This window comes from Python bivittatus, unplaced genomic scaffold (assembly GCF_059951505.1).
Source record: "Python bivittatus isolate LINGU-HERP-01145 unplaced genomic scaffold, Pbiv_v1 ctg000670_np1212, whole genome shotgun sequence".
Classification (NCBI taxonomy): Eukaryota; Metazoa; Chordata; class Lepidosauria; order Squamata; family Pythonidae; genus Python; species Python bivittatus.
The window spans coordinates 2,271,214-2,294,112 of record NW_028277094.1 but is presented as its reverse complement, the minus strand read 5'-3'; the positions used below and the strand labels follow the sequence as shown (position 1 = coordinate 2,294,112).

Genomic DNA, 22,899 nt, shown 5'->3' with positions numbered 1-22,899 from the left:
CGCAGATTAAAAAAAACAAAACAAAACAGGGGAAAACGTATTCGCCCTTCAATCAAGTAATTTGTTAGATTTATAAGAGTTTAGGTAGCTCGTGATGCAACATCCCGGTCCTTTTTTCCCCACACGAGGTTGTCCGCTAAGTTCGGCCAGGAGAGGACAGCTGAAGACTGCTCTGCTGTTTGAGCCCACCTTCTTTTCTCCTTTCCCCAACGGATCCGATAAAAGTAAATATTTGTTCATCTGAACAAGCTGTTCTTCAGAAGCTGCCAGCCCAGTCACCACAGTCATTACCATGGCATTCCTCCCGCCAGAACACAGAGCCCAGCTCTGTTCAAACGTGGCATTCCTCAGAGCTTCATCATCTATAGTCATGAATATAGAGACCCAAGTATGTTTTTCTTAGCGGGACTTTTTTAGGCAAAGAATTCCACCCATCGGTCATTCCTTTGGAGAATCATGTGGACTATTATGGAATCCTAGGACAATGGTAACAAGCCATCTTGTTAGCAGTGATAGAATTAAGGTCTTTTAGATCAGTGTTTCTCAACCTTGGCAACTTTAAGATGGGTGGACTTCAACTCCCAGAATTCCCTACCCAGCTTTAGACACAAATCGTCTTCCTTCTCTCACTACAAAATAGATCAAGCCAACCCTGCCAAGGTGACTCAGGCTGCTTAGTGTAACCCCAGTTGTGAGTCCCAAAGTGTCTCTTGGATAGCACCGCCGTACACAACTCCTCAAGCAGAAACCGTTGTAAGGGAATCTATAAAGTTCTCGGGTCAGCAGCTCGCTCTCGGGCAACAAAGGCAGAGTGGGCAGGATGTCAACACCATCCCACATCGTCAGCAGGCTGTGAAGCCTCTGCAAACGTGACTAGAAAAGAGCTCTGGGTTTGACCAGAGCTGGTCATGCGCACGCACACGCACACACGGGAGCTGTTGGAAAAAGGCCCTGTCCTTCTGCATTTATTGCTCATTCTTCTGACTGCCTGAACAGGGGGCGGGGGGGATCTGTGTTGCATGTTTGCACCCAGGAGGGCAGAGAGGGAAGAAAACGAACTGGATGTTCAGTCTGGCAGCGCTGCCGGGAGAGACAGAGATTCGCCCACCTTTCTTAGCATAGTAAACTAGTGGTTCTTAAATGGTTTGGCCCAATTACCCCTTTTCCTGGACTTCAAAAATGACCCCCCCCCCCACAAAAAACAGACTTTTTAAAACAAGCGTCTCAGAAGGGACAGTCCCCAACTTTATCCTGGGCTCACCAACAAGCAATTATAAATTGCTTCATTACCCCCAGCATATGCCCGAATTACCCCCAGTTTAAAAACCATTGCAGTAGAGCAGTATTTCTCAACCCTGGCCACTTGAAGGCGTGTGGACTTCAACTCCCAGAATTCCCCAGCCAGCCATGCTGGCTGGGGAATTCTGGGAGTTGAAGTCCACACGCCTTCAAGTGGCCAAGGTTGAGAAACATTGCTGTAGAGACTCTGATTTCAGTTCAATCCTCCTGATCTGTCCAGCTTCCTAGGATAATCCCCAAGTCTGATCTTCTTCCAGAAGTACTCTTCACTGTGGTACAGCTGTTCAAAGCTTTGTGTGTGTGTGTGTGTGTGTGTGTGTGTGTGTGTAGTGTGTGTAATAAAGAAATATATAAGATACCCATCTTGTTTCTTCCATGGTTTTATTCATTGGCAGCCCATAAACTCTTACGTTTTCTATGTTTCGGGCTTCTCAGCATCAAGGAGATTTAGCATCCGTGCATTTATAGAACGCTTTGAATCCATACAACTCCCCATATTTGAATTCAAAGTGTGCATAGGACACCACTAAATAAAAGCTAAACCAGGCTGCTCTTCCCTGTAGGAGTGGCCTCCTCAAAGATAAAATAAAGACAACCTTTCTTACACAGAAGATTAAAGTAATGAAACATATTTTTTAAAAAAATACATGAAAGATCTTAAGCAAGTTGTGGTAGGGCTGGCTCGCAGTGATAGGTCCTCGTGATGATGGAAGAGCGTCCCGCTGAAGGTCTTCACTTTCTTCTCCTCTTGGCAAGATGCTGGCCAAAGTGTCCATCCATAATGCTTGGGTGTGCCAAGAATGCCAATCGTCCTTCCCATTCTGTAGCTCTCTGTTTACCGATCTGGCCTTCCCAATCTGATAATCCAGCAGCATTTTTTCATGTTGTCTTAATAATAAGCGTCTTCATAGGCATCAATGCGTAGGCAGTAAAGGATGGCTGCTCCCAGCATAAAGATGGCAGAACCCCAACCCAGGCCGTATCCCCAGTTGAACTCATGGTAGCTTCTGAGCAGGCTACTATCAATGAACTTGATGGGGTAGAGAATCAAGGCGCAGATTTGGAGAACCACTGGATCAACAGAACAACAGGAGAAACAAATGTTATTAAAACCACTGGCCAGTTCATCCCTATTTACCCAAGCTGGGGCCTAGGGAAAGAGAAGACCTACCTGCAGCAAAGAAAAGAACCGCCACAACCCGATAATAGTACTTATAGGTCCCCAGGCAGACGGAAATCAGAGACATGAGGAATGACAGCAAAGCGATAGTGGCAGCTGTCAGAATTAGCACCAGGGTAGTGACTTGCCAGTCTGGAAAAGAGAAGGCAGAAAAATACCATCTGAAGAAAAAACCTGAGTCACAGTCAGTAACTGCAGTCAGCAAATGTTGTTTTGGGGACTGAGTTATTTTTGTTTCCTTCCTTGAATTTTCTCGTTTTACTTTGATATTCCCGCAAGTTGTTCCATGCTTTCTTGGAACTGAGCTACGCAGAACTTACAGAAATCAATTAAATAACGAACGCCACATCTACATGCCTTCAAGGAATCTGGACGCATCTCAAACGACACCAGGCCACCTAAATTTCTCAGCAAAGGCTGGAACCTTGCACTGCATCCTATTGAACGTAATGTGCTTACTTATGGGGGGGATCTTTAACACCGCATTGTACATTTTGGGTCTGCCCACAAGTTGTGGAACCCTGGATTTAATTTTGTAAGGGCACGTAAACAGGACTACAGCTATTTACCTTAGTCTTATTAAGACATCCTATTTGGAGCCCAGGAACAAGGCCAAAAGTTCAGGGAACGCATTGCAATATTGGAAATAATTATAGGCCAGAAGTTTGTAAATGAAAGTAACCTTGAAAACTGCCAGCTTTGGAGTCAGTAGCCATTCTTGATTGGCAAAACTCTTTCAATGCTAAATATTATTGAAAACAAAGGCTCCGATAAACAGGAGACCAATACATTGAAATTCAAATGATTAACAGAGATGCAATATTCCCCACCCCCACCCCAACAAGCTTTGAAGTTTTGAATCCCCTATTTTTTAAAAATAAACTTTTTCTTCTTTAAGAACTGCTTATGGAAAGGGTTTGAAGACGGATGCTATTTGGAGGGCCTTTTTCAAAATTGTTGTTTCAGGTGCTGATGATGCTGCCAAATGGTGAGGCTCTAATACCATAAAGCAGTGTTGTCCAAACTTGGCCACTTTAAGATGAGTGGACTTCAACTCCCAGAATTCCCTAGCCAGCATGGCTGGCTGGGGAATTCTGGGAGTTGAAGTCCGCTCATCTTAAAGTGGCCAAGTTTGGACAACACTGCCATAAAGCAACTGGGTGCCAATGCATCTCTTTGTTTCCTCTGGAGAAGATCTTTCAAACATCCCTAGATTGTCCCGAACATAGTCCTGAAGCACTTCCCATAAGGGCAACAAACTGCCAGGAGAATGAGAAGACCAGTATCTCAGATCTCTTCTTACAAGTTTTGTTTCCTGAGATTAAAAGCTCATCTTTAGATGTTTTCCTCCCAGAACCAAGCCTTGAAGGCACTATCAAGGGTCAGAATAGGATAATTCCAAAGACTTGGGGACTCCCTCTGCTTCTACCTACCCTGTTGAATATATGGAATATTCTTTCCTCGATGACAGAATCCGATATGAAGAAATCTGAGTCTGATCTCACTCAAGTTTGCTGTTTACACCTCATTTCATTCAGACCTCGAACAAGGGACCCAACCAGTCTGAAAACCTCTCGGGGACTAGAATTGAAGAAGTGTTAATAAAGGAGAAAGGAAAAGAACTTTCCACAAAATATTGTAATGTAAAATGATCCTGTTGAGGATTCCAACCAGCCATGTCCTTTGCATGGGGTAGCTGGTGGGGCGGAGTGATTTACAGAGACCACAGAATGGGAGAAAACAGATTAACCCAGTGCTTGGCACTGGTCACCTACCAATCCTGGAATCTATTAAGATTTGGCCAGCAATAAGGCAGAGGGTGACGGTGTGCGTGTGTGTGTGTGTGTGTAGATGTGCAAGTCACACGAACCTTCTAGCCCTATTTATGAAGCTCCCAGAACCCTCCAGAACTGGGCTGCTGAAATTCAGCAGCAAAACAATTATTTTCAGCAGTGTTTTTTGCAGATTAGAATGGCAGCATTGACTCTCGGGGAGGCTTCTGTTGTGTGGCTGAAACGATCCTCAGGAGCCTAAATGAATCAATAAATAGACACAGAGGAGTAAGGTTGTCCACCCAGCTTTAAAGCCTCTTCTTTCCACAGTTTGCCAGAATTTCCTTGGAATAAGAATCCAGGCAAAAGAGAGGCAGAATCTGGGGCAAATGAATATAAACAACGTTCCAAACTGAGCCAGGGAGAAAGAATGAGTGCATCACCAACTGGAAATTATTCTAGATCTGTTTCAGCATGCGCGATGCACCAACTGAACCGTCTGGAATTACTATCCCTTTCATAGTCACATTTCATAACAAAAGGACTTATTCCCCAGCTGTGATCATCAGCCTTTAACTGAACCCAGATTATGCAAGAAACAGAAGGTTTAAGGGCACTCGCACGCCATGAAGGAAGAGAAGACCATGTTTACAATCTTTCTGTCCAGCACTGCTGCCAAACTCTTCCTTCCAGCATTCTGCTAAAGCCCACTTTTGAAATCAGTAAAAACAGGACCTGGCTGGCCTGAACTTCCCCTGGTTCTAGAATTTGGAAATAGCTGTCATCTGTTGGATGCTCATGTGAAAATCTCTCTGTCCCACACTGGTCCCAAATGGGCTGCCCTTGGAATCAGACGGGGAGATCTTGCTCCCATCCGCCTTTCAAGTAAGAGTAAGCCGCCCAGAGTCCCCCGTTGTGGGGAGATGGGCGGGGACAAGTCTATTAAATAAATAAATAAAATAAAATAAAATAAAATAAAATAAAATAAAATAAAATAAAATAAAATAAAATAAGAGACGGTTCCCAGGACCCTTTGCCTCGGACCTTCCTATTTAAAAGAAGTGTTAAAAGTTCCAGGGAATCACTGGGTCACCAAAGCTAACTCTTCTGGTCCTTCTCAACTGGGGAGCGGTTGTCTCGGTGCTCTACCAGCCAACTGTATGCCTCACTGAACACGTCACTCACAAGCCGATCCAAGATCCATAGGAAGGGTCACTGTTGCTAACTGTGGAATAAGCGAAGGAAGTTTCTCACTGGTTTGCAAGTGATTGAAAGAACAGGGACTCCTTTGTCTCAAAGGAGCGGTAGCTAGGCTGGAAAAGACTTCATCTAAACAGATGCTTCCTGTAAGGGCACAGAACTGAAGAAAATCAAATCACAATTTGGCTCCACCTCCTGTTGATTTTAAATTCAAGGTGATAAAGCAAAGGAAGAAGGAACAGTCTGTATATTCGGATTCCTCACTATCAATGGCCTTTCCTGTTTCAATCCTTGGCTACTCTCCTCTTTGCAAAAAATTCTGCCTCCTCTCTCATGCTCCTCAAACAGAAGGACTTCCAAGCATTAACTTTGGATGAGACCTGGGAATAACAATTACTTTTATAAAACACTGGAAACCTTTTATGGGCTTTTTGCTGAAAATGGATAAAAATGAATTGGGGATTTATTGATTAGAAAGGGTCCTTTCTTAATTTCCCATGTTTCTTTTTAAGTTCTACAATCATTCTATCCTTTCCAACCAGAACATCCATCTTGCTCCATCTGCAATCTCCTATCGGCCAGATTTGTTCAATAATTGCCAGCTACAGTGAAGTCACTGGATTAAATCCGAGCATTTCTGGTTATTGTGAGAGATACATTACCTAACGCCAGTTGCATTCTTTGAATAAAAGGTCTTCTGTGCCTTACTCCAAGCATGTGAGGACGTAGCAGAAGATTTGGGAAGCAAAGCAGGTGGCCGGCCAATGGGCTAGAGATAAATCACCAGTTTAAGCATGGGGTGGAGGTGGGGGGGTAGCCAATCTCAAACATCTGTTGCTCCCATCTCAAGCCTAAACAACAGCCGCCTCCATGCAAGACAAATTGGCACACTTCCCCCGCCCCACTTTCAAATTTGCACGCTTGAACTGCGGCAAAGAAAGAAAAATAAAAGTTTGCAGCAGGCCCCTAGTGCTTGCCCTCCTGCTTGTACTGTGTCTCCTGGTTTTCTTCCAAGAAAACAGAATTTACAGACGGGAGTGCCAACCCTTGTTCTCTTGTTCGAGATGTTTGCCTGTGTGTTTTGGCTCAAACTTTTACTCTAGAAACTTGCACTGGAGTTGTTATGTAGACCAAAAACTTGTACTGAAGGATTATAGTAAGTGAGAACCTGCTAGTTAAAGCAAATGCTCCCTGAATCAAGCTTGACTCCTATATACATTAATGTAGTTTTTCTGAAAATAATATGCAAATGCTTTGCCATTGCCTTCTTCTGAGAAACATTTCCAACTTACCATTCTAACTTACAGCTGTGGCATTTCCTCATGTCTCCCATCTACAAACCCACCAGCTGAACCCTGCTTAGCTTTTAAAAGATCAGCCATAGTCACTTAGATGCTACAAGATGATGCCGAACAAGTGTGCCACAATGGAGGTAATGTATCACATGTTTACACTCAGCTTTCAAGGACTGAATTCCTGACTCTGCCTTTAAAGGCTATGTTGTAGCAAGGGTTTGTGTTAAAGATGCACATTTTTCCAGGAGATCTACCTCCAGCAATCATCACTCATCTTTTCTAAGGCTAGATAACTGCAGTGTGCTGAAGAAGGGGGTACCCTTGCAGGCTGTTTGGACAATTCTACAAATTGGTCACTTGGTTGCCTACTTCCTAGGGAAGTTGGATGAACCTTCAAGAGCTGGTTAGGGGAGAGGCTACAACTCTGAATTATAAATGGAGACAGGTTCAAAACCCTCTTTAGATGTTTTATTCAGTAACTTTAGTCCACTCTTTGCCTGATACACGCTAAGTGACAGTTTAAGCATGTTTCCTGAATTAGTCACAATCGCCTGAGTTTGCACAACTTGCTAAGCTATAAGGCACGTCTTATAAACCACAGTGGCTGAGTTCAAACTATCTCTGAAATCAAAGCCAAACCCCAGTTTGCATGAGTGGGATGTCTCCAACCAATTTCTCCCTGGTCTGGGATTATACAGAGGATATAAGGAGGGAAGAACAGATGCTGTTTTGAAGGTCCTTAGAAGAAGAGGGAGGCAAAACATCTCTGCTGTGTTTTCCCTGCCTTTCAGTCCTCTCCAGTTTCTTGGAATATTTTTTTTTAATGTAGGAGCAGCTCATCTGGGACAGAGAAGAAGAAACATTCAGTGTTCCAAGAATCAAGAGTTACCATCCTTGGATATGGTTGCAACAGAAGTTTGTTTAACAGCTTGTAAACCAAGATTTATTTCCATTCCTGGCAGAGCCTTCTCTTCCACTTGAGGTCCCTTTGACCTGATTTGTCCAATGACCAACTAGGGAACAAGCTCCCAGCAAATAAGGACTGAGAGCACAACTTGAATTTCCCCAACTCCTTGGAGGTTATTTTTGGAGTGTCTTCTTTTAATCGACTGCACATAGAATTTTCATGGCCAAAGAACCAGATGCTTAAAAAAAAATGTTCCAAATTAATACTATGTTTGAAAGAGTGGGGTTCCTTCCCTTCCCTCTTCTACACAGGACTTCCATGGGGTGGGGAACCATAGCGCCTCAAAGATGGTTGGACTGCAGCTCTCAGGATGTGTGGTTAGGGTTGACCAGTGCAAGGAAACAGGTCCCTATCCCAAAAGCCCTGCTGGATGAAACCAAAGGTCCACCTCTACCAATCTTGTTTCTTCTCCACCAATTTTGCTTCTAGGAAGCTCTCAAGTGGTAAAGGATGTTTTCCCTTATGTATTCACTTCACATCCTGACATACAGAGGTAGATTATTTCTATACACGGAGTTTCCTTTTAGCCACAACCAGAAGACTCCAAGAACAAGTCTGGAGGTCAGATCTACAGCCTAACCAGCATCTTGTTTCTTGCCCAGATTCAGGAAGCCCACAAACTAGACATGAAGGCAATTCCATTGTCATCCAGATGTGTTGGGTGACACATCCAGTGAATCAACAATGGTGAACTGACTCCACACAGAGAATAAAATATCCTTTTAGCTTTAAGAACTCCTGTTTGCTGGAGGAAAAAGTCATGGAGAAGGAATGTTCTTGCCTATCTTACTGGATTGTTGCCAGGATCAGTCAGGAAGGGGAAATGGGGAGAGTCACACGTGCTACTCCAAATCTTTGGAGGAAGGTGGGAACTACATGTGTTCTTAGAGAAAATCAGTGTACGTGGCTTTCCAACTATGGAAACGATACAGGGGTCTCATAATATTCAGGCCTGGAACCCAAGATCAGGTGAGGGTTCGCTTTCTCCCACTTTCTGATGGAGACTCTGCACTTTTAACAGCAGCTGTTAAAGATAGAAATCTTGCCAGACAAAATCTTCCCCCCATATCTATGTGAAGGATCCCAGTACCAGTAAGTTTCTGTCTGCCATCGAGGTCTCAGGGCTCAGCCAGGAAAATGAGAAGGAGGAGATGCTGCAAAGGAAAAACCCCAACCAAAGAATGCAAATTACCATATAAAAAAAAAGGGGGGGGAGGTAGAAGTACTATTAAATACAGAGTCTAAACATACGAAGCAGCATCATTGATCCTAAAGGCATGTAACTGGACGTCATTTGAAAAAAATGAAATCTTGGAGTTGGGGCAAAGTTATAAACCAGTCAAAATCCCACCGCCAGAATTGGTCCAGCTAGAAAAACCACAGGAGAAATTGGGGTGGTTAGTTCGTTTTCTATTAGGATGTTTCTGGTGCCCATATCTGCCATTAAAATGTTGTCTATGCAGACAAAAGTATGAATGATTGATTGATTGATTGATTGATTGATTGATTGAGCAACAGTTGTCCATCTGAACTTAGCAGGGTTCACTGATCAAATTAAACCACTGTGTACTTTCCTTGATTATGGCTTAGCATGCCAAGTGGATCTGGCCCCTGTGGTTTGCAAGCTGAGGTTTATGGCCGGGGCAATGTGTGAACCTGGCCAACTGTGGCTAAATCACAAAGCTGCGGTTAAGCAAACTATTGCTTAGGATCCAGCTTGTAATATCCTAGTCTATCACACTTTTTAAGGGGAGTCCTGTCCTTAACTTTTCGAAAAAGAAGACAGACCCGAAGAAGGACATCGGCTTTCATGGGCTGAAGTTTCACACACGATGCTGCGCCAAACTTTAACAACCCCCCGAGCAGCCGAGCGCCTCCAACGACCCGGACTTTGGCGCGCGCATCCTCCCAGCCGCAGCCTTCCGTCCCCGGGCACCGCTTACCGGTTCGGAGGGTGGAGAAGCATTGCCAACCGCCCGGGAGTTGCCTACACTCTTTCCAGAGGGAGAGCGAGTAGCGTTCCGACGTGACCCAGGCGGGGCTCAGGAGTGCCGCCACGTCCAGGGCCAGCGCCAGGAAGGCGCAGAGCAGCGCGATGAGCTTGAAAGGGCGCACCAGCAAACCGCCTTCCTCGGCCGCCGACATTCTCACGACCCGCCTGCCCGGAAGGCGCCCTCGGCGGCAGCCCCCGGCGCAGCCCGACCGCCGCGGCGCGGAAAGGCGGAGAGGAGCCGGCGGTGGGAAGCGCGCGAGCAAGGAGACCGGCGCCTCGCCCTGCCCGGCTCCAGCGGCGAAGTTGGCCGAAGGGGTGCGCGGCGGCTGCCGAGGCGCGGGTCCCGCCCGCCCCGAGGTCCGCCCCCTCCAGCCCCCGCGGCGGGCGGCCGCCGGATCCTAGAGACCCCCGAGCCGCTCTCGGGAGACCCGCCGGGAGAGGCTGGCTTTAAAGCCGGGCGGCAAAAATCGACGGCAGACGACTCCGCGCATCTCTGCCTGGCCTTCTGAGCTCCGTTCATTTTAACCAGGGGGGAGAGTCGCGCTCGGCGTGATCCCCGGGGGGGGGCGGCGTTATTTAAGGATTTATTCTCCTGTGCGGGCGAAGTAGGGGAAGCCTGTCCTAGGAACAATGTTGTACTGATTTGGCAGTCATAGAAGTCGGGCGGTGGAGCGATTGGACCTGGAAGATCCAGGGTTTAAAGCTGCAGTTGATCATGGAACTCCCTCGGTGACTTTGGGCCAGCTGCCTTTCCTCGCTCTCTCCCCTTCCTCTCTCTGCACAACCTACCTCACAGGGCTGTTGTTGAGGAGAGGGACTCAGGTGCACTTTCTGGAGTTCCCCAGGGAAAGGTGGAATATAAATGCTTTAAAAGAATGAATGTAAGGGTAGAGTATAAATGCTTTACATAAACGAATCAGTCAGCCTTAGTGCATTTATTTTGACATTAAAGTTTTGTGGGAATAGAAGCTAGTAAAAATGATAAATCAGTAGAAGTCAAAGGACAACGAAATGTACAGTGCAGGCTGTAATGATGCAATTAAAATCTGTGTACAAAATAAACACAGGGACACTTGAAACCACCATCTGGTTGGCCACTGTGGGACATTTTGGTCTGTTGTTTAATCCCAGCACCACTGTTGTTACATTCTTATGTTCTCTACTGATGATCCAGAGTTTACCAGTAGAAGACATGATGCGAATGCAGAACAGCAGGACAGAATGTTGAATAATCTTTCTGAGCAATGAGGCCCTTAGAACAGGACTTTGGGGCAGAGTGCACAATACTTCTTATTGTCACCTTTAAAAGGCCTTTCTTGTAAAACCGTTACATCCAAGCTAAAAAGATTTAATGGCTTTTAGGTAACTTATTGTAGCGTAGTAAAAATGGACATAGTAGTCTTTCAAACTTAATTCGTTCCAGAGAAAAGAGAAGCACTAATTAGAATGAAGACCACGGGTGGACCTTTTTATAAAACGTTTATTCTTATAGTTATGACTCTTGATAGCTCATTTTCTCTGTGGATGATAACATGATTAAAACTTCCAAAGTTTTACAAGCATTTTTTCAAAGGGCAAAGCAATAAGATGTGCTTCACAAAAAGCCCACTGATCCTGTGGCTCTCGCGCTCCCCACCCCCTATTCATGTTCAGAAATGGCAGGTGTAAGCTAAGCTTTATATCACGAGGAATGCGCCCCTTTGTCCAGCATGGTGCTTTATGCTCGTGAATCACATTTCCCCCAACCTCCCCAGGAGTTTATAAATAGGCCGGCCAGCTGCCAGGGAGCCATGAACTCAGCGAGCCTGCTGTAAACATTATCCAGGAAGGCAGAGGAAACAAATGGAATTCAAAATCCTCTCTGACCCTGCCAGCTGATGCCAATGGCATGCGTGGGAAAACAGTTCTTCCCCTAGTTATCCTAACCGAACAACTTGTTGGCCAAAAAGGTGCCTGGACCGATTGTTCCAGTAAAAGCAGGAACAGCAAAAATTCAACAGTTTGCATTTTTGTCGACCCGTACAAGAAGGGGCATCAGCAAGTTGGAGAGAGAAGTTTTGCAGAACTGCAAAGAAATCTGGTGAAATGGGGCATGTTCAATTCATGGATTTTTTTTCCCCCTGTCCCCCATTCTATTGCATTCTGCAGCCTGGCTTGTAACTCATCATGGCAGCATTGCAATTGATTTGACCTCCAAACATATGTTCTAGAGCACTTTTGCTCATTGTTCATGTGCCAGTCTAAATTGGGCAAGTTGATTTCTGGGCTGAACTAGATCTGAGGGTGTTAGAACATGGTTGGGAACAAATTGCAGCTACTGTTCTTCGATGCTGGGTCACATTTATGCTGTTTGATTAAGCAAGTATCAGCTGAAGCTTTTACTCAGTTCTGCAGGCAGATCAACCCCCACTCAGCACATCTTTGAGTTCACAATCTGTGAAAAATACCATCAGCTGCCACTTCCCTTCCTCCATCCCTCACTGAAGCTATTTTCTTGACAACTGCATCAGGGAAAGAAAAAGAGCGACTACATCTATCCCCTGGAGATGAGTAACCTTCAGGAATCTCATCTGGTAGGCAGGCCTAAAGTTGCTGCATTGATCTTGTGAGTTAGGACGGAGATAAAGGTAAGATGGAAATCCAGCCAGGGCTGGATTCCCTTTGTGTGGGATAATCACCGATAGGGACTCGCAAATGCAGCTGCTTTGTTAGAGAAAAGTGCTGTGAGAAATTGCAGCGGCGGCAGCTCTTTTGAGATGCTTCAAGGCCCGTCAAGGCCTGGCTCTGATCCTCATGAAGAGGGGAGTCATGGGGGAAGGTTAAACCAGCTGCTTAAACCACTGCAGAGTGACTTCAAGACTAAGTATTCTGCAGCACAAGCAGGTTGAGGATGAAATGGGAGAAGAAAATACTGCTGCCAAACGAGCGAGTCAGATGTCAGTGAGACATCCAAGACTTTCAGTCTGAAGGCAACGGACAAAAAGTAGGTAGAGGGAGCGAGACACAGCCAGCAAAGAACCAGCTCCTGCCCAATTCCTGTGTCTCCTTGTTCGGCTTTCTCTGAAACATGGTCAAAGTCCTTGCATTTTTCAGAACAGCAGCACTTTGAGCAATGGCCACCGCTAATCCCATGCTGGATATGTTCTTCCTCATCCTACAGCAAGTAACAACCAACGCACCCAGATGTTATAAACTCCTGTTTTGTTTCTTCCCTTGTCAGGGCCCATAAACATAATATGGGGGTTTATCTCTGTCCTTAGTCTGTTTAGAATTATGGTTGAACCAGGTTCATTAGTTTACTCTCCTAAGGCAGAATCTCAATGCACAGCTTGTTTGTACTCCCAATTTTGGCTTGCTTACAGAAACAGCAAGGGATCCCAGTTTAAAGCTTAGACAAGCCAAGAACAGGGGTCCTTCTGGTTTGTTTAATCACTTCTATTAAAAGGAGGAGCTATATGGGTGCAAATAGTCAATTTTGGTAAGGTTTAGAGACCCATGACAATTACCCCAAAGAAACATATTTTTGTAGTCCTGATTTTTACAAGGTACAGTATAAAATGTTATGAAAATGTATCAAAACGGTTTGATTGGTGGAGACCCCAGAGAGAGACCATGCACAGAAGGAACCCAACCATGTGATATGAGATAGTAACACCATCTACAGATGTTGGAGGTGGGAAGAAGCAGAGGACAGGAAAAGCTATTATTTGTGCACCACTGTTGGATGCTGGCAACAAATAGAACAAGCAGTTTTATCCTATGCAGATTCCTCACTTTTCCTTTTCAGTTTGAAAACTGAAGCTCTTTCTGAAAATCAAAATTAACTCAGCTATGACCATCGAGATCTCCAGGTACAGAATGCCCTGGAAGGAAAATCTTCTAGCATGATCTCATTCAGCTGAGATTTTCGAAGATTAATTAATTAAATTTGGTTATAAAATACCAGTTAGAATCACTGAGTCTTCTGCATTGTTGTAATACTTTTTTCTTTATATGGAATGGAGCTTTCTGTTAGGCAGACAACATGGGAGGCAAAACAACAACATTCAGAAGGCATCAAGTCATTTCTTTGACTTTATTCCATTTGAAAAGAGAGAGACATGCCAAATCCTGGTTCTGCAGTCAGAAACTTAATAGGAGCAAGAATGAGGCAAAAGAGATAGCACGTGCCTCTGTAGACCACCAGTATGGTTCATCCACAGATAACTAAGAATTAGCTGCTACTAAATACAGTGAGGACAATAAGCTGCTGTGCTTGTATTATCTCACCTTGATGACTTCAAGGCCTGTTTCATTAAAAAAAAAAAAAAAAATGAAGTCCACCATGTAAAAAAGTTAATTTTCTTTCCTCCACAGTATCTGCTGTCCTGCTCAATTAAATCCTCACCCCACCCCCCCCAAAATGCCATGCAGCACAGGGATGGCTGCAAGATGGAAGAAGGGGCAGGAGAAGCAGCAAGACAAGATGGGGCCAGACCTAGGAACGTAGAGCAGGCACTTTGCTTCTTATCTCGGAAGGCTTCGCCTGCCTCATTCCAGGGCAGCCAGTTCCTCTAAGAGCTCTTCTTTCTCCCGCTGTAGTTCGTGCATCCGCTGTTTGTTTTGCTCCAAACGGTCCTCCAGCCACTGCAGCAGGGGCCCGCTGATGGCAGACATCTGGCTGCAGAGGTTCTTCGTGAAGACTGGCAAGAAAAGGAGGAGGCCACTATGAGTGTGCAGGAGGAGTCCAAAGATACCTCGAGAAAATTGTACGGAAAGGGCTGATGACGTTTCAGCCCCATACAATCTGGGTAACGCCACCTCTCAACCCCAGAAATATTAAATACGCTCCTTCCCACTAGTACAGTTAAAACATCATGTTGATGGATGTTTAAAGACCCTGAAGCCCAATACCATCTTTTTGATCCCTGAGCCATAAGCAGCACCCCAGATTCTGGATTCTGGAAAGACGTACCTGAGCCATTGTGAATCTTGGTTATAGAATCCAGATGAGTGAGGCTAAACAAGGCAAAAGAAGATACACCTGTATCACTGAAACACTCATACCAATCCTCAAAAATCACAGCTATGTTTTTGGCCTAATTAGAAGGGACTCCTATTGGTGTGTACATGTGTGTGTGGGTGTGACAGAGAGAGAGGAAATGAAACAGATAAAAGGAGCCCAAAGTCTTTCTCATGGTCTTCCCTACCTTCTTGCCTAGTTACTGAATTGCTTGACATTGCTCCCCAACTCACTGTTACGCTGTTATCACAGTGACTACAGTAAGCAATCTGGCTTCCAACCAGGATCATAATATAATCCAGACTGGTTTTCAAAGGCTTCACTCACCAAGTCACCATAGGAGCCCTGCTAGATTAACCAAAGCAAGATGCATCTAACCAAGCATCTTCTTCCCCGCTGAGCAACCAAACGTACAGAGAAGCCCATCCTTTCACACCTGCTCCTTAGCAACTGGTACTTGGTCACTAAGGTAACGGCTCTCTACCTAGAAGTTTGATTTAAATATCAAAAGCCCCTATTCTGTAGGTCAGTGTTTCTATCTATCTATGTCTGTCTGTCTGTCTATCTATCTACTATGAATTTTGATTATAATAGTAAAATCTAATACAAACTAAACTTAAAGAGAGAATAGAAAGAGAAAAATAGGAATATAATAAAGAAAAAGAAATATATAAAGCGACTTTCAATGTTCATCAAAAAAATAAACTTGTTTTAACCTTCATCAAATAAACCAGCTTTATATTCCTTCATTTTACTTCTAACAGTCTTAATCTTCAGTTCATTCAAATATTGTTGTAGGGTTTGATTTCTCTTCATTTCTTCTTGGTCCCATCACACAGTTCTTCAAGACTTTAACAAGCCTCTTTTGTAAATCCAGTAGGAAAAAAATTATCCAGATGACTCTCTTGATTTGTCATTTGTATTTCCCTTTCAAATTTTAAAGCCTCAGCCAGTTTCTTTTGTAGATCCAGTGAAACATCCTTTTCTAAGTCATTCTCTTGGCCTGTCAGTTGTAAATTCACTTTCGATACCATCTCTATCTTGTCAGCTAAAATTTGTTCTACATCTATCATTTATTCAATAACATCTTTTGAACATAGCCTATCCATAGATGCAGACATCATTACTGACATTGTTGATATTGTGGCTAGTATTTTCTGATTCCGTCCTTCAAAGGTCTCCTTCAGTATTTTCACTGTTAAAACATTTTGCAGCACTTTGCAGGCTTGTAAATCTTTACCTAAAAACCTTAGTCCCCTCTAGTGTCTGGTTTTTGAAATCATGAAATTGCTTAGGTTTGTTTTGTCTTGTAAAAACCAAAACAGAATCTGTTTCCCACGAAAGCTGTTTGTTCTTTATAATTAATTCCAAAATCTTAAAATCTTCCAAAATGTAAAAGTTTCCATATTCCAATTTTATCTGGATCCTTAGTCTGTTTATAACTTTATAAGTCCAAATCCTTATTTAGCTTTTTGCTTTTTATTTCAGATTCTTTAAATTCTTAAGCTTACGATTAAAATTTTCTTTCATTCAGGATTGAAGGCAGACTCACCTGGTGTCTTCCACCTTGTTGGTCTGAAGGTCCCTAATAGCTTAGAAGTAATTAATGAGCAATTTCCAAAAGTAACTGAAGGTGAGGTTTGCAAACTTAGTGCCCTTTAAAAGTCTCTGCAGTGGTTGCGAGCAAGATGACTAATCCCACCATCTCCTGGCCGTTCAACCCACAGAAAACTGTTGTCCTGTGGTCTCCTCGTGAGAAGCAGCTGTCCAGAGCACACGTGGGCAATCCTCATCTCTCTTTAGCCAGAAAGGTTCCAAGGAACCAGCCTACTCACTAGTTCCTTGGTCTTTGCCGTGGTTGTTGGCTCCACATTCGCAGAGCCATCTTCAGTTTGCCATACCTCTCCTGGAAGTCCCTCTGTAGGCCAGTATTTCTCAGCAACTTTAGGATGTGTGGATTTCACCTCCCAGAAGTGCTGGCTAGGGAATTCTGAGAGCTGAAGTCCACACATTTTAAAGTTGCTAAGGTTGAGAAACACTGCTGTAGGCAATCCGTATTAAATACAGTGGACTGCAAAGCCCCCTTCAGGCATTCCAAAGCAAGCATGAGGACTAAAGGAAACAGGGTGACAAGGATACCCTGTGGGTGTATGTCCTTCTTGTGCATCCCACTCCTTCCTAGCAGTCAGGCAGGAGAGCTGTACTCACGTTCCAGTGAATGTAAGTGTGGTGTCTGGAATACACGTACTCCATTGCAAGGGAGCCAGCCAAATGAAGGGTGGGATGTGCATGCAAGAGAGAAAAGAATAGTGCTCATGGTCCCATCACCCTATGCATTTTAGCCCTCATGTTTTCTTTGCAATGCCTGAAATGGGCTCAGAGATAACCTGAAAGACTACCAATGGCAAACTGATCACCCTACTACAGGGGCAAGCAATGTTTCCTGGGTGGGGGTAGCAACTCAGGGTCCTAACTGCCTGGCAGTCCAGAGGGAGCTTTCCAATGTTGTTGTTTACCTGATGGGCGAAAGCTGAGGCTGGGTATGGTGGCTTTTCACCTCTCAGGGCCCTTGCACATCCATTTCCACCTTTATTTTGATGTGTCTGTGCCCACATCTGCTATCTAAAGTTGGCAATGGAATCTCTGATGCTTTGGGAGGTGTGCAGGGGATATTAGAAGGCTGCATGCAGACCATCCACCCCACCCATATGATTTAAAAAGGAAAGAGGAAAAGGAAGCTGTTACCTGTGGATTTTTCTGTATGCATCCTGCTCTTCTTGACACAAGATTTTTGGCAGTTCCACAGCTGACTCGAGGCACACTTTCCCAATGGTATTGTGAGGAACAACATGGATAGGAATTTCAATCCTTTCGTACCTATAAAAGGAAACATGTACATATCATCAACCTAATTCTTGCAATTCTATCCATGGTGGCTAGAAAACAAATTTTATCATGTTCGATAAGACTTAATTTAGTGTCACTGTATCTAGGGTGCTACGGTTAGATGTCCTGTATGATATTTATTTATTTGTCAGTTTGTCCCACCTTTTGTTCATTTTTCCCCCCATAAAAAGAACTCTCTGAGATACGTTGGCCTAAAAGAGATTAACTAACCGACACAGCCCAATGAGCTTCTGTGGCTGAGGATGGACTTGGGTTTCCCTGGTCCTAGTCCAACACCTTAACCACTAAACCACATACCTCAACTGAATTTAATTAAATTTAAGGTTTTCTAAGCACTTGTATATAAAACAAAAATAATTCTTTTATCTTGCAGTTTGAGTACTGCTGCACTGCTTAAAGTTGTACTCTTAAAACACAATTTAGAAAAAAAGTATTTTATATGTATAGATTTGATATACTCTCCCAAAGCATCACTTAACCATTTGTGTACCTGTCTTTTCATATTTGATGGTACCGAAAGGACTGACAATTCATAGAGCGGGATAGAGACCCAGATGGAAGTGGTGTGCTACTTCGGCGCACACATTGCCTATGTGAATGTACAGGCTTGTGTGCTTGTGTGCAGATTTTTTTTCAGTGCTGAACATTTCCCACACCATGTTTATTAATCATGGTTAGCAGGAACGTGAGTGCACAGCATGTTCATGATTATCCCACTGATAGTTACACCACTTATTGAAATAAGCAAGCAAAAAGCTGGGCCCTCAATCTGCTCAGCTAAGAGAATAACATGCTGCCCCTTCTTTTACTGAACTAACATGTTCTTACAAGATTTTTATAAATATGGCCTGTTTCTGACTTTGCATTTTCCCCCTGTTCTCTTCCCCCACTTTCTTGATTCTTTTCGTATTTGATCTCTTAGAGCAAAAGTGCAAAGCGTAAAGCCTCTGACCCACTATGCCCTCTTTTCATCCCAGCTTTCGGCTCTCTTGCTGCCCACTTATGGCTACATGTCTCATCTGTTGTCCACATTTATTTTGCTGTTTTTATCTCTCTATCTGCCTTACTTTCTCCCTCAACCCTCTCCCAGATCCTCCCACTCCATCCCATCTTCTCTAAACAATTCAAATAAAAACAGAAAAGGTACACCAATGTGCCCTCCTGTTTCTGCCCCTGCTTCAAGGCAATACATGGTCCTACAGAAGTCCTTTTCAGCCAAAGGCAGGCAATTTAAACAGCTCTTAAAGTCAATAAAGTATACCTATTCCATGTAGCATGTGAGTATGCAGTAGACCATTTTATTACTATGTTATGTAATGCAGCAGGAAGCCTGGCTTCATAATATAAAATACAAAGCAAAACAGCTGCCACAGAGTATTAGCAGACTTGGATAAGGCAATCAGTAACTGGAAAAGTAGGGTATTGTAAAGAAAGTCTTTTAAGTGATGACTATGAGTTTCTTTTCTCACCACATAGTTGACTATAGAGGTAACACAATTACATGCACTGAATAATTACTAAAACTGAAATTAGTAGAAAATGGAGATAGAGGTTTAAGTTTGCTGAACTGATGTTCAACAAAATCCTTACTCTGAGCTCTTCTGGGCTTGAATGGACTGGAAACAGGTATACAAGACCCGGCCTGTCTGTGTCAAATAAAAGATAAAAGTTGACAGTATGAAGCATGTTAGTGACTCCCTCCACACACACCCTCCCCCATATATGCACGATGTAGCTTCTTACTTCAAATCCACCCAATCCAGTTTTCCACTACTGACAAAGAAAAGCTCTTTTTCTGGGGGGGGGGGGGGACTGTTTAGGGGTATATTATGGTTGGATAGGGTTTAGTCTCATATCATTCAGTCTGCATCCTGATCAGATACTCCCCTCATGGCTTTCTAGCAAGAATGAAACCAGATACTTGAGATGTGACCACATATTTCACACTCTGTTTAGTTTGGACCAAAGGTCCCTGTCATTTATTTCTTTCCTAATGCTCACAGTTATACTGTATTAGAAACACATCACACTCACAGGCAAACTCTCTCGTCAGCATTGACTGATTTCATCTACAGCTACAGTTAACCCAGAAGCTCAGAGACATTAACTTTGACCTTCAATTAAATACTCAAGAGACACGCCTTATGAATCATTGCCTTCTCTCAACACATCTTTAAAGTATCTTTCACTTTTCATCAATCTTCACTGAAATCCACTGGTAATTTACACAATCCATTTTGTTCTTTCTAGGAACTCTGGATCTCTGGACATATGCTTAGAAGGGAAGAAAGCCAAACAGTTGAACAGATCATTGTAAAATTACCATTCCTGTTTAGTCGAGCTTGTGCATTTTTCTAACTTCATGATTCTGTACTGGGTCACTGACACATCCAATTTACATATCAGGATTGCAATAACAAGCAAGGAAAGAAAAAATATGCAGGGGATCTACTTTTTAGCACAATTTTTAAACCAATGCCCTTACAGATAATGCTGAAATTAAAAGCACAGGAGTGGCACTATATTTAAACAAACAGCTTCTAGCCATGCTGACTATAAGCACAGCCAAATGCTCATTCCAGAATGAGGTCAGATAGCAAGACACCTGTCCTACTACAGGAGTGAGTATCATTTATTTGTGTTCTATTTACCTTTGTGTTTTTATCTTCAATGAAACAAGAGAAGATGAGCCCCACAAAACCTTGGTCCATCATCTGATACATTGCTTGTGTGCGAACATCTGTAGATAATCAACAACAAAGCAGGGGCAAAGTTAAGATTTCAAACATCTCTCCTGTAATGGCGGTCACAGGACTATCAACATCAGATGATCAAGACAAAGAAGTGTTCCTTTTCTCCAGAAACAGCAGAAAGCTTCAGGAAAGAAACTATCCAATGAAGGACATCTGAAAACTAAAATCAAGGTGAGCATAAAAGCTAGTGAAAACAAGATGACAGTCAGCCGTAGAATCCTAGAAACCAGTTGCTTGTCCAGTTGTACTCCTATCTTCAAAACCTTGAAAAACACTGATTCCTTTTCGGTATATGTATGTCTCTTAAAGCAGTATGTGCATCACCTCCCAAAAGACAATGTAATCAATTCTAGACAAGACTTCAATAAATGAGACTTTCCAAATAGCTGAAAATACAAAACTATTTTGCTATATGTGAGAATCAGTGCTGGATCAATGCATGCATATTAGAAGAGTTACGCACAGTTTAGCTTAAATGAGGTATTTCTGTACTTCAATCTTCCCAGATCAGATTGGACAGAACCATAGCTTAGCAGAACGCCAAAGATTCAATTCTCACTACTGGAAATTTTCTGCCAGTCAAGTATAGCTTATTTAATTAGAGCTAATTATCAGGTTCAGTATAAAGCACAGCCTATGTAACTGACTCCTTCCAAATCTTACCCAAGTCAGCAAAGGTCCTCATTAGAGCATTTAACTTGTTCAAATCCTAAATCTTGGGAAGATGTGGAAAGAAAGTAGCTTCAACCATCTGAACATACCCTTCCAAAAGATGGTTATCTACCCACAGTTTGGGAACTTTACTCTTAATTACAGAACATACTGTCTTACCTACATGTGACGGCCAAACTGTTATGTGAGGATGAGAATGGTACCAGCCTACAACTCTCATGGGCCGTCCTGTTAATTCAGCCAATCTGTGTGTTAGTTAAGGGTTTTCAAAAAAACTACCAGAAACATATATAAGACAGTAAGTATACTTTTGATGCTGTGGTGCAACAGCACTAAAATAACACATTTAAATTTCTTGCAGCTTCATCAAAACAGTAATTTAATAAATCCCTGGAATAAATCTTTCCTCACATTTAAACAAGCAAGGAAGTTCATAATGAACAAATGCTGAAATTAACCAAAGTAAACACACTTCAGTGTAAACTCCTCTTCCAGTATAGAAAAGGAAATCAAGTCTAGAAGTCTCTTTTCTAGATCACAAATATATGTCTGCTTTGCAACTACCTGAAAGTTATTAATCCATAAACTTGGTAAAAAGATATCTCTGCTTCTGTTGAAGCAGCTGAGAGCTGCTCAGGAGAAATTTCCACACGGTCTTTTCTTTTATCTGACCTGCGTAGAATGATCACTGAGTGAATGTGAACAATTCGGCTTGTGTCAACCTGCAGGTAACAAAAAAAAAAATCACTGATGGCCCAATACAACACAAGATACATCTCACTGGCTGTACTTGTATGATATGCTAAGCCTCTGCATCAGGTTAATGAGATCCCTACAAGCTATCAACTTACCTGTCACCATCTTATCTCTCTGTGATCCTTTTAAAAAATGCCGACATTTCCCTGTAAATGTATGGACGCAGCTACTGTGTTCAGGATACCAGAATATGAAACCAATCTTGCTTGATGTTCACATTCCAGTTTATGGAAGGATGAATCTTGCAAATACATGTTGCAATACACTCGTATAGTAAAAACAGCACTATATTCACTCATTCGCTGTGTACACGTGCTTGCTTTTTTCCTATCCATTCCCACTCTCTGACACAGTATTTAAATATTAAATAATATTGAATAATACTTATTAAGTATTTTATTAAACATTTAAAATGTTAAAAATAATGTGTATATGTGTGTATATAATTATATAACGGTAAACATAAATATTATTAGCTATCAATTAATTAAATATTTAATAATTAAATATTATTAAAGGCAGGATTAATATGTAATAATAATAGTACTAAAACAAGCACATAAATAAACGTCGGCCTGCTCGTTCCTTTCAGCGCCAGGACAGCGCAGCTAACAGATCCCGGATCAAGGCCGGGCTCGCCCCCCGCTAGGCCCCAGTCAGGCAACGACGTCGCCCGGGCATAACTCGCGGCGCTCGGCCCTTTTCTGCGGCTGAGCTGGCTCGGCTTACGGCTCGGCGTACGAAAGTGGGTGCTGGCAGCCGGCGTGGGGAGGGTCACTGCCCCCTCCGCTTTAGCTCCCCGCCCCGGCCCCGACGGCCGTACCTCTCCGATGCAGAGCCCCATGACTTCCTCCTTCTCGGTGCTCAGCGCGTGGTTCAAGCACACCAGGAAGGCGTCCGCCTCCAAGTGCGCCGCCTGCACCGCCATCCCGGGTGGCTTCGGTCCTCCCACCGACCGCCCGGCACGAGAAGCGAACGGACGACAAGTCCGCGCATCGGCCTTCCCCGGCGCGGCGCCCCGCCCGGGACCAGCAGTCCTCCTGCCTAGGCCTGCGTTTCCCGGACAACGCCGACTTCCGGTCCGACTCCACGGAAGTGCCCGG

General features: G+C 43.5%; 2 protein-coding genes across 2 annotated transcripts; both read right to left on the bottom strand.

Moving 5' to 3' along the window:
- Positions 1–1,661: 1,661 nt before the first annotated feature.
- Positions 1,662–10,179, bottom strand: LOC103053756 (transmembrane protein 47-like). The gene is made up of 3 exons (XM_088151656.1): positions 9,657–10,179; positions 2,471–2,611; positions 1,662–2,370 (listed from the first exon to the last, which is right to left on the bottom strand). The coding sequence occupies exons 1-3, from the start codon at positions 9,856–9,858 to the stop codon at positions 2,189–2,191; spliced, it is 525 nt and encodes a 174-aa protein (XP_088007782.1). The 5' UTR covers positions 9,859–10,179; the 3' UTR covers positions 1,662–2,188.
- Positions 10,180–13,767: 3,588 nt separating this feature from the next.
- On the bottom strand, positions 13,768–22,772 carry BRCC3 (BRCA1/BRCA2-containing complex subunit 3). The gene is made up of 8 exons (XM_007433341.4): positions 22,620–22,772; positions 21,643–21,762; positions 21,200–21,287; positions 20,267–20,355; positions 19,206–19,261; positions 17,454–17,585; positions 14,661–14,704; positions 13,768–14,388 (listed from the first exon to the last, which is right to left on the bottom strand). Exons 1-8 carry the CDS (start codon positions 22,722–22,724, stop codon positions 14,237–14,239), a joined length of 786 nt encoding a protein of 261 aa, XP_007433403.1. The 5' UTR covers positions 22,725–22,772; the 3' UTR covers positions 13,768–14,236.
- Between the last annotated feature and the right edge of the window lie 127 nt (positions 22,773–22,899).

Coding starts and splice junctions, on each gene's coding strand:
- LOC103053756 (XM_088151656.1), bottom strand. CDS start 9,858: ATGTCGGCGGCCGAGGAAGGCGGTTTGCTGGTGCGCCCTTTCAAGCTC. Junction 2,612..9,656: donor CTTCTCCACCCTCCGAACCG/GTAAGCGGTGCC, acceptor TCTCTTTTCCAG/ACTGGCAAGTCACTACCCTG. Junction 2,371..2,470: donor GGTTCTTTTCTTTGCTGCAG/GTAGGTCTTCTC, acceptor CTGTTGATCCAG/TGGTTCTCCAAATCTGCGCC.
- BRCC3 (XM_007433341.4), bottom strand. CDS start 22,724: ATGGCGGTGCAGGCGGCGCACTTGGAGGCGGACGCCTTCCTGGTGTGC. Junction 21,763..22,619: donor TGGGGCTCTGCATCGGAGAG/GTACGGCCGTCG, acceptor TGTTACCTGCAG/GTTGACACAAGCCGAATTGT. Junction 14,389..14,660: donor CAAGATTCACAATGGCTCAG/GTACGTCTTTCC, acceptor TTTTCTTGCCAG/TCTTCACGAAGAACCTCTGC.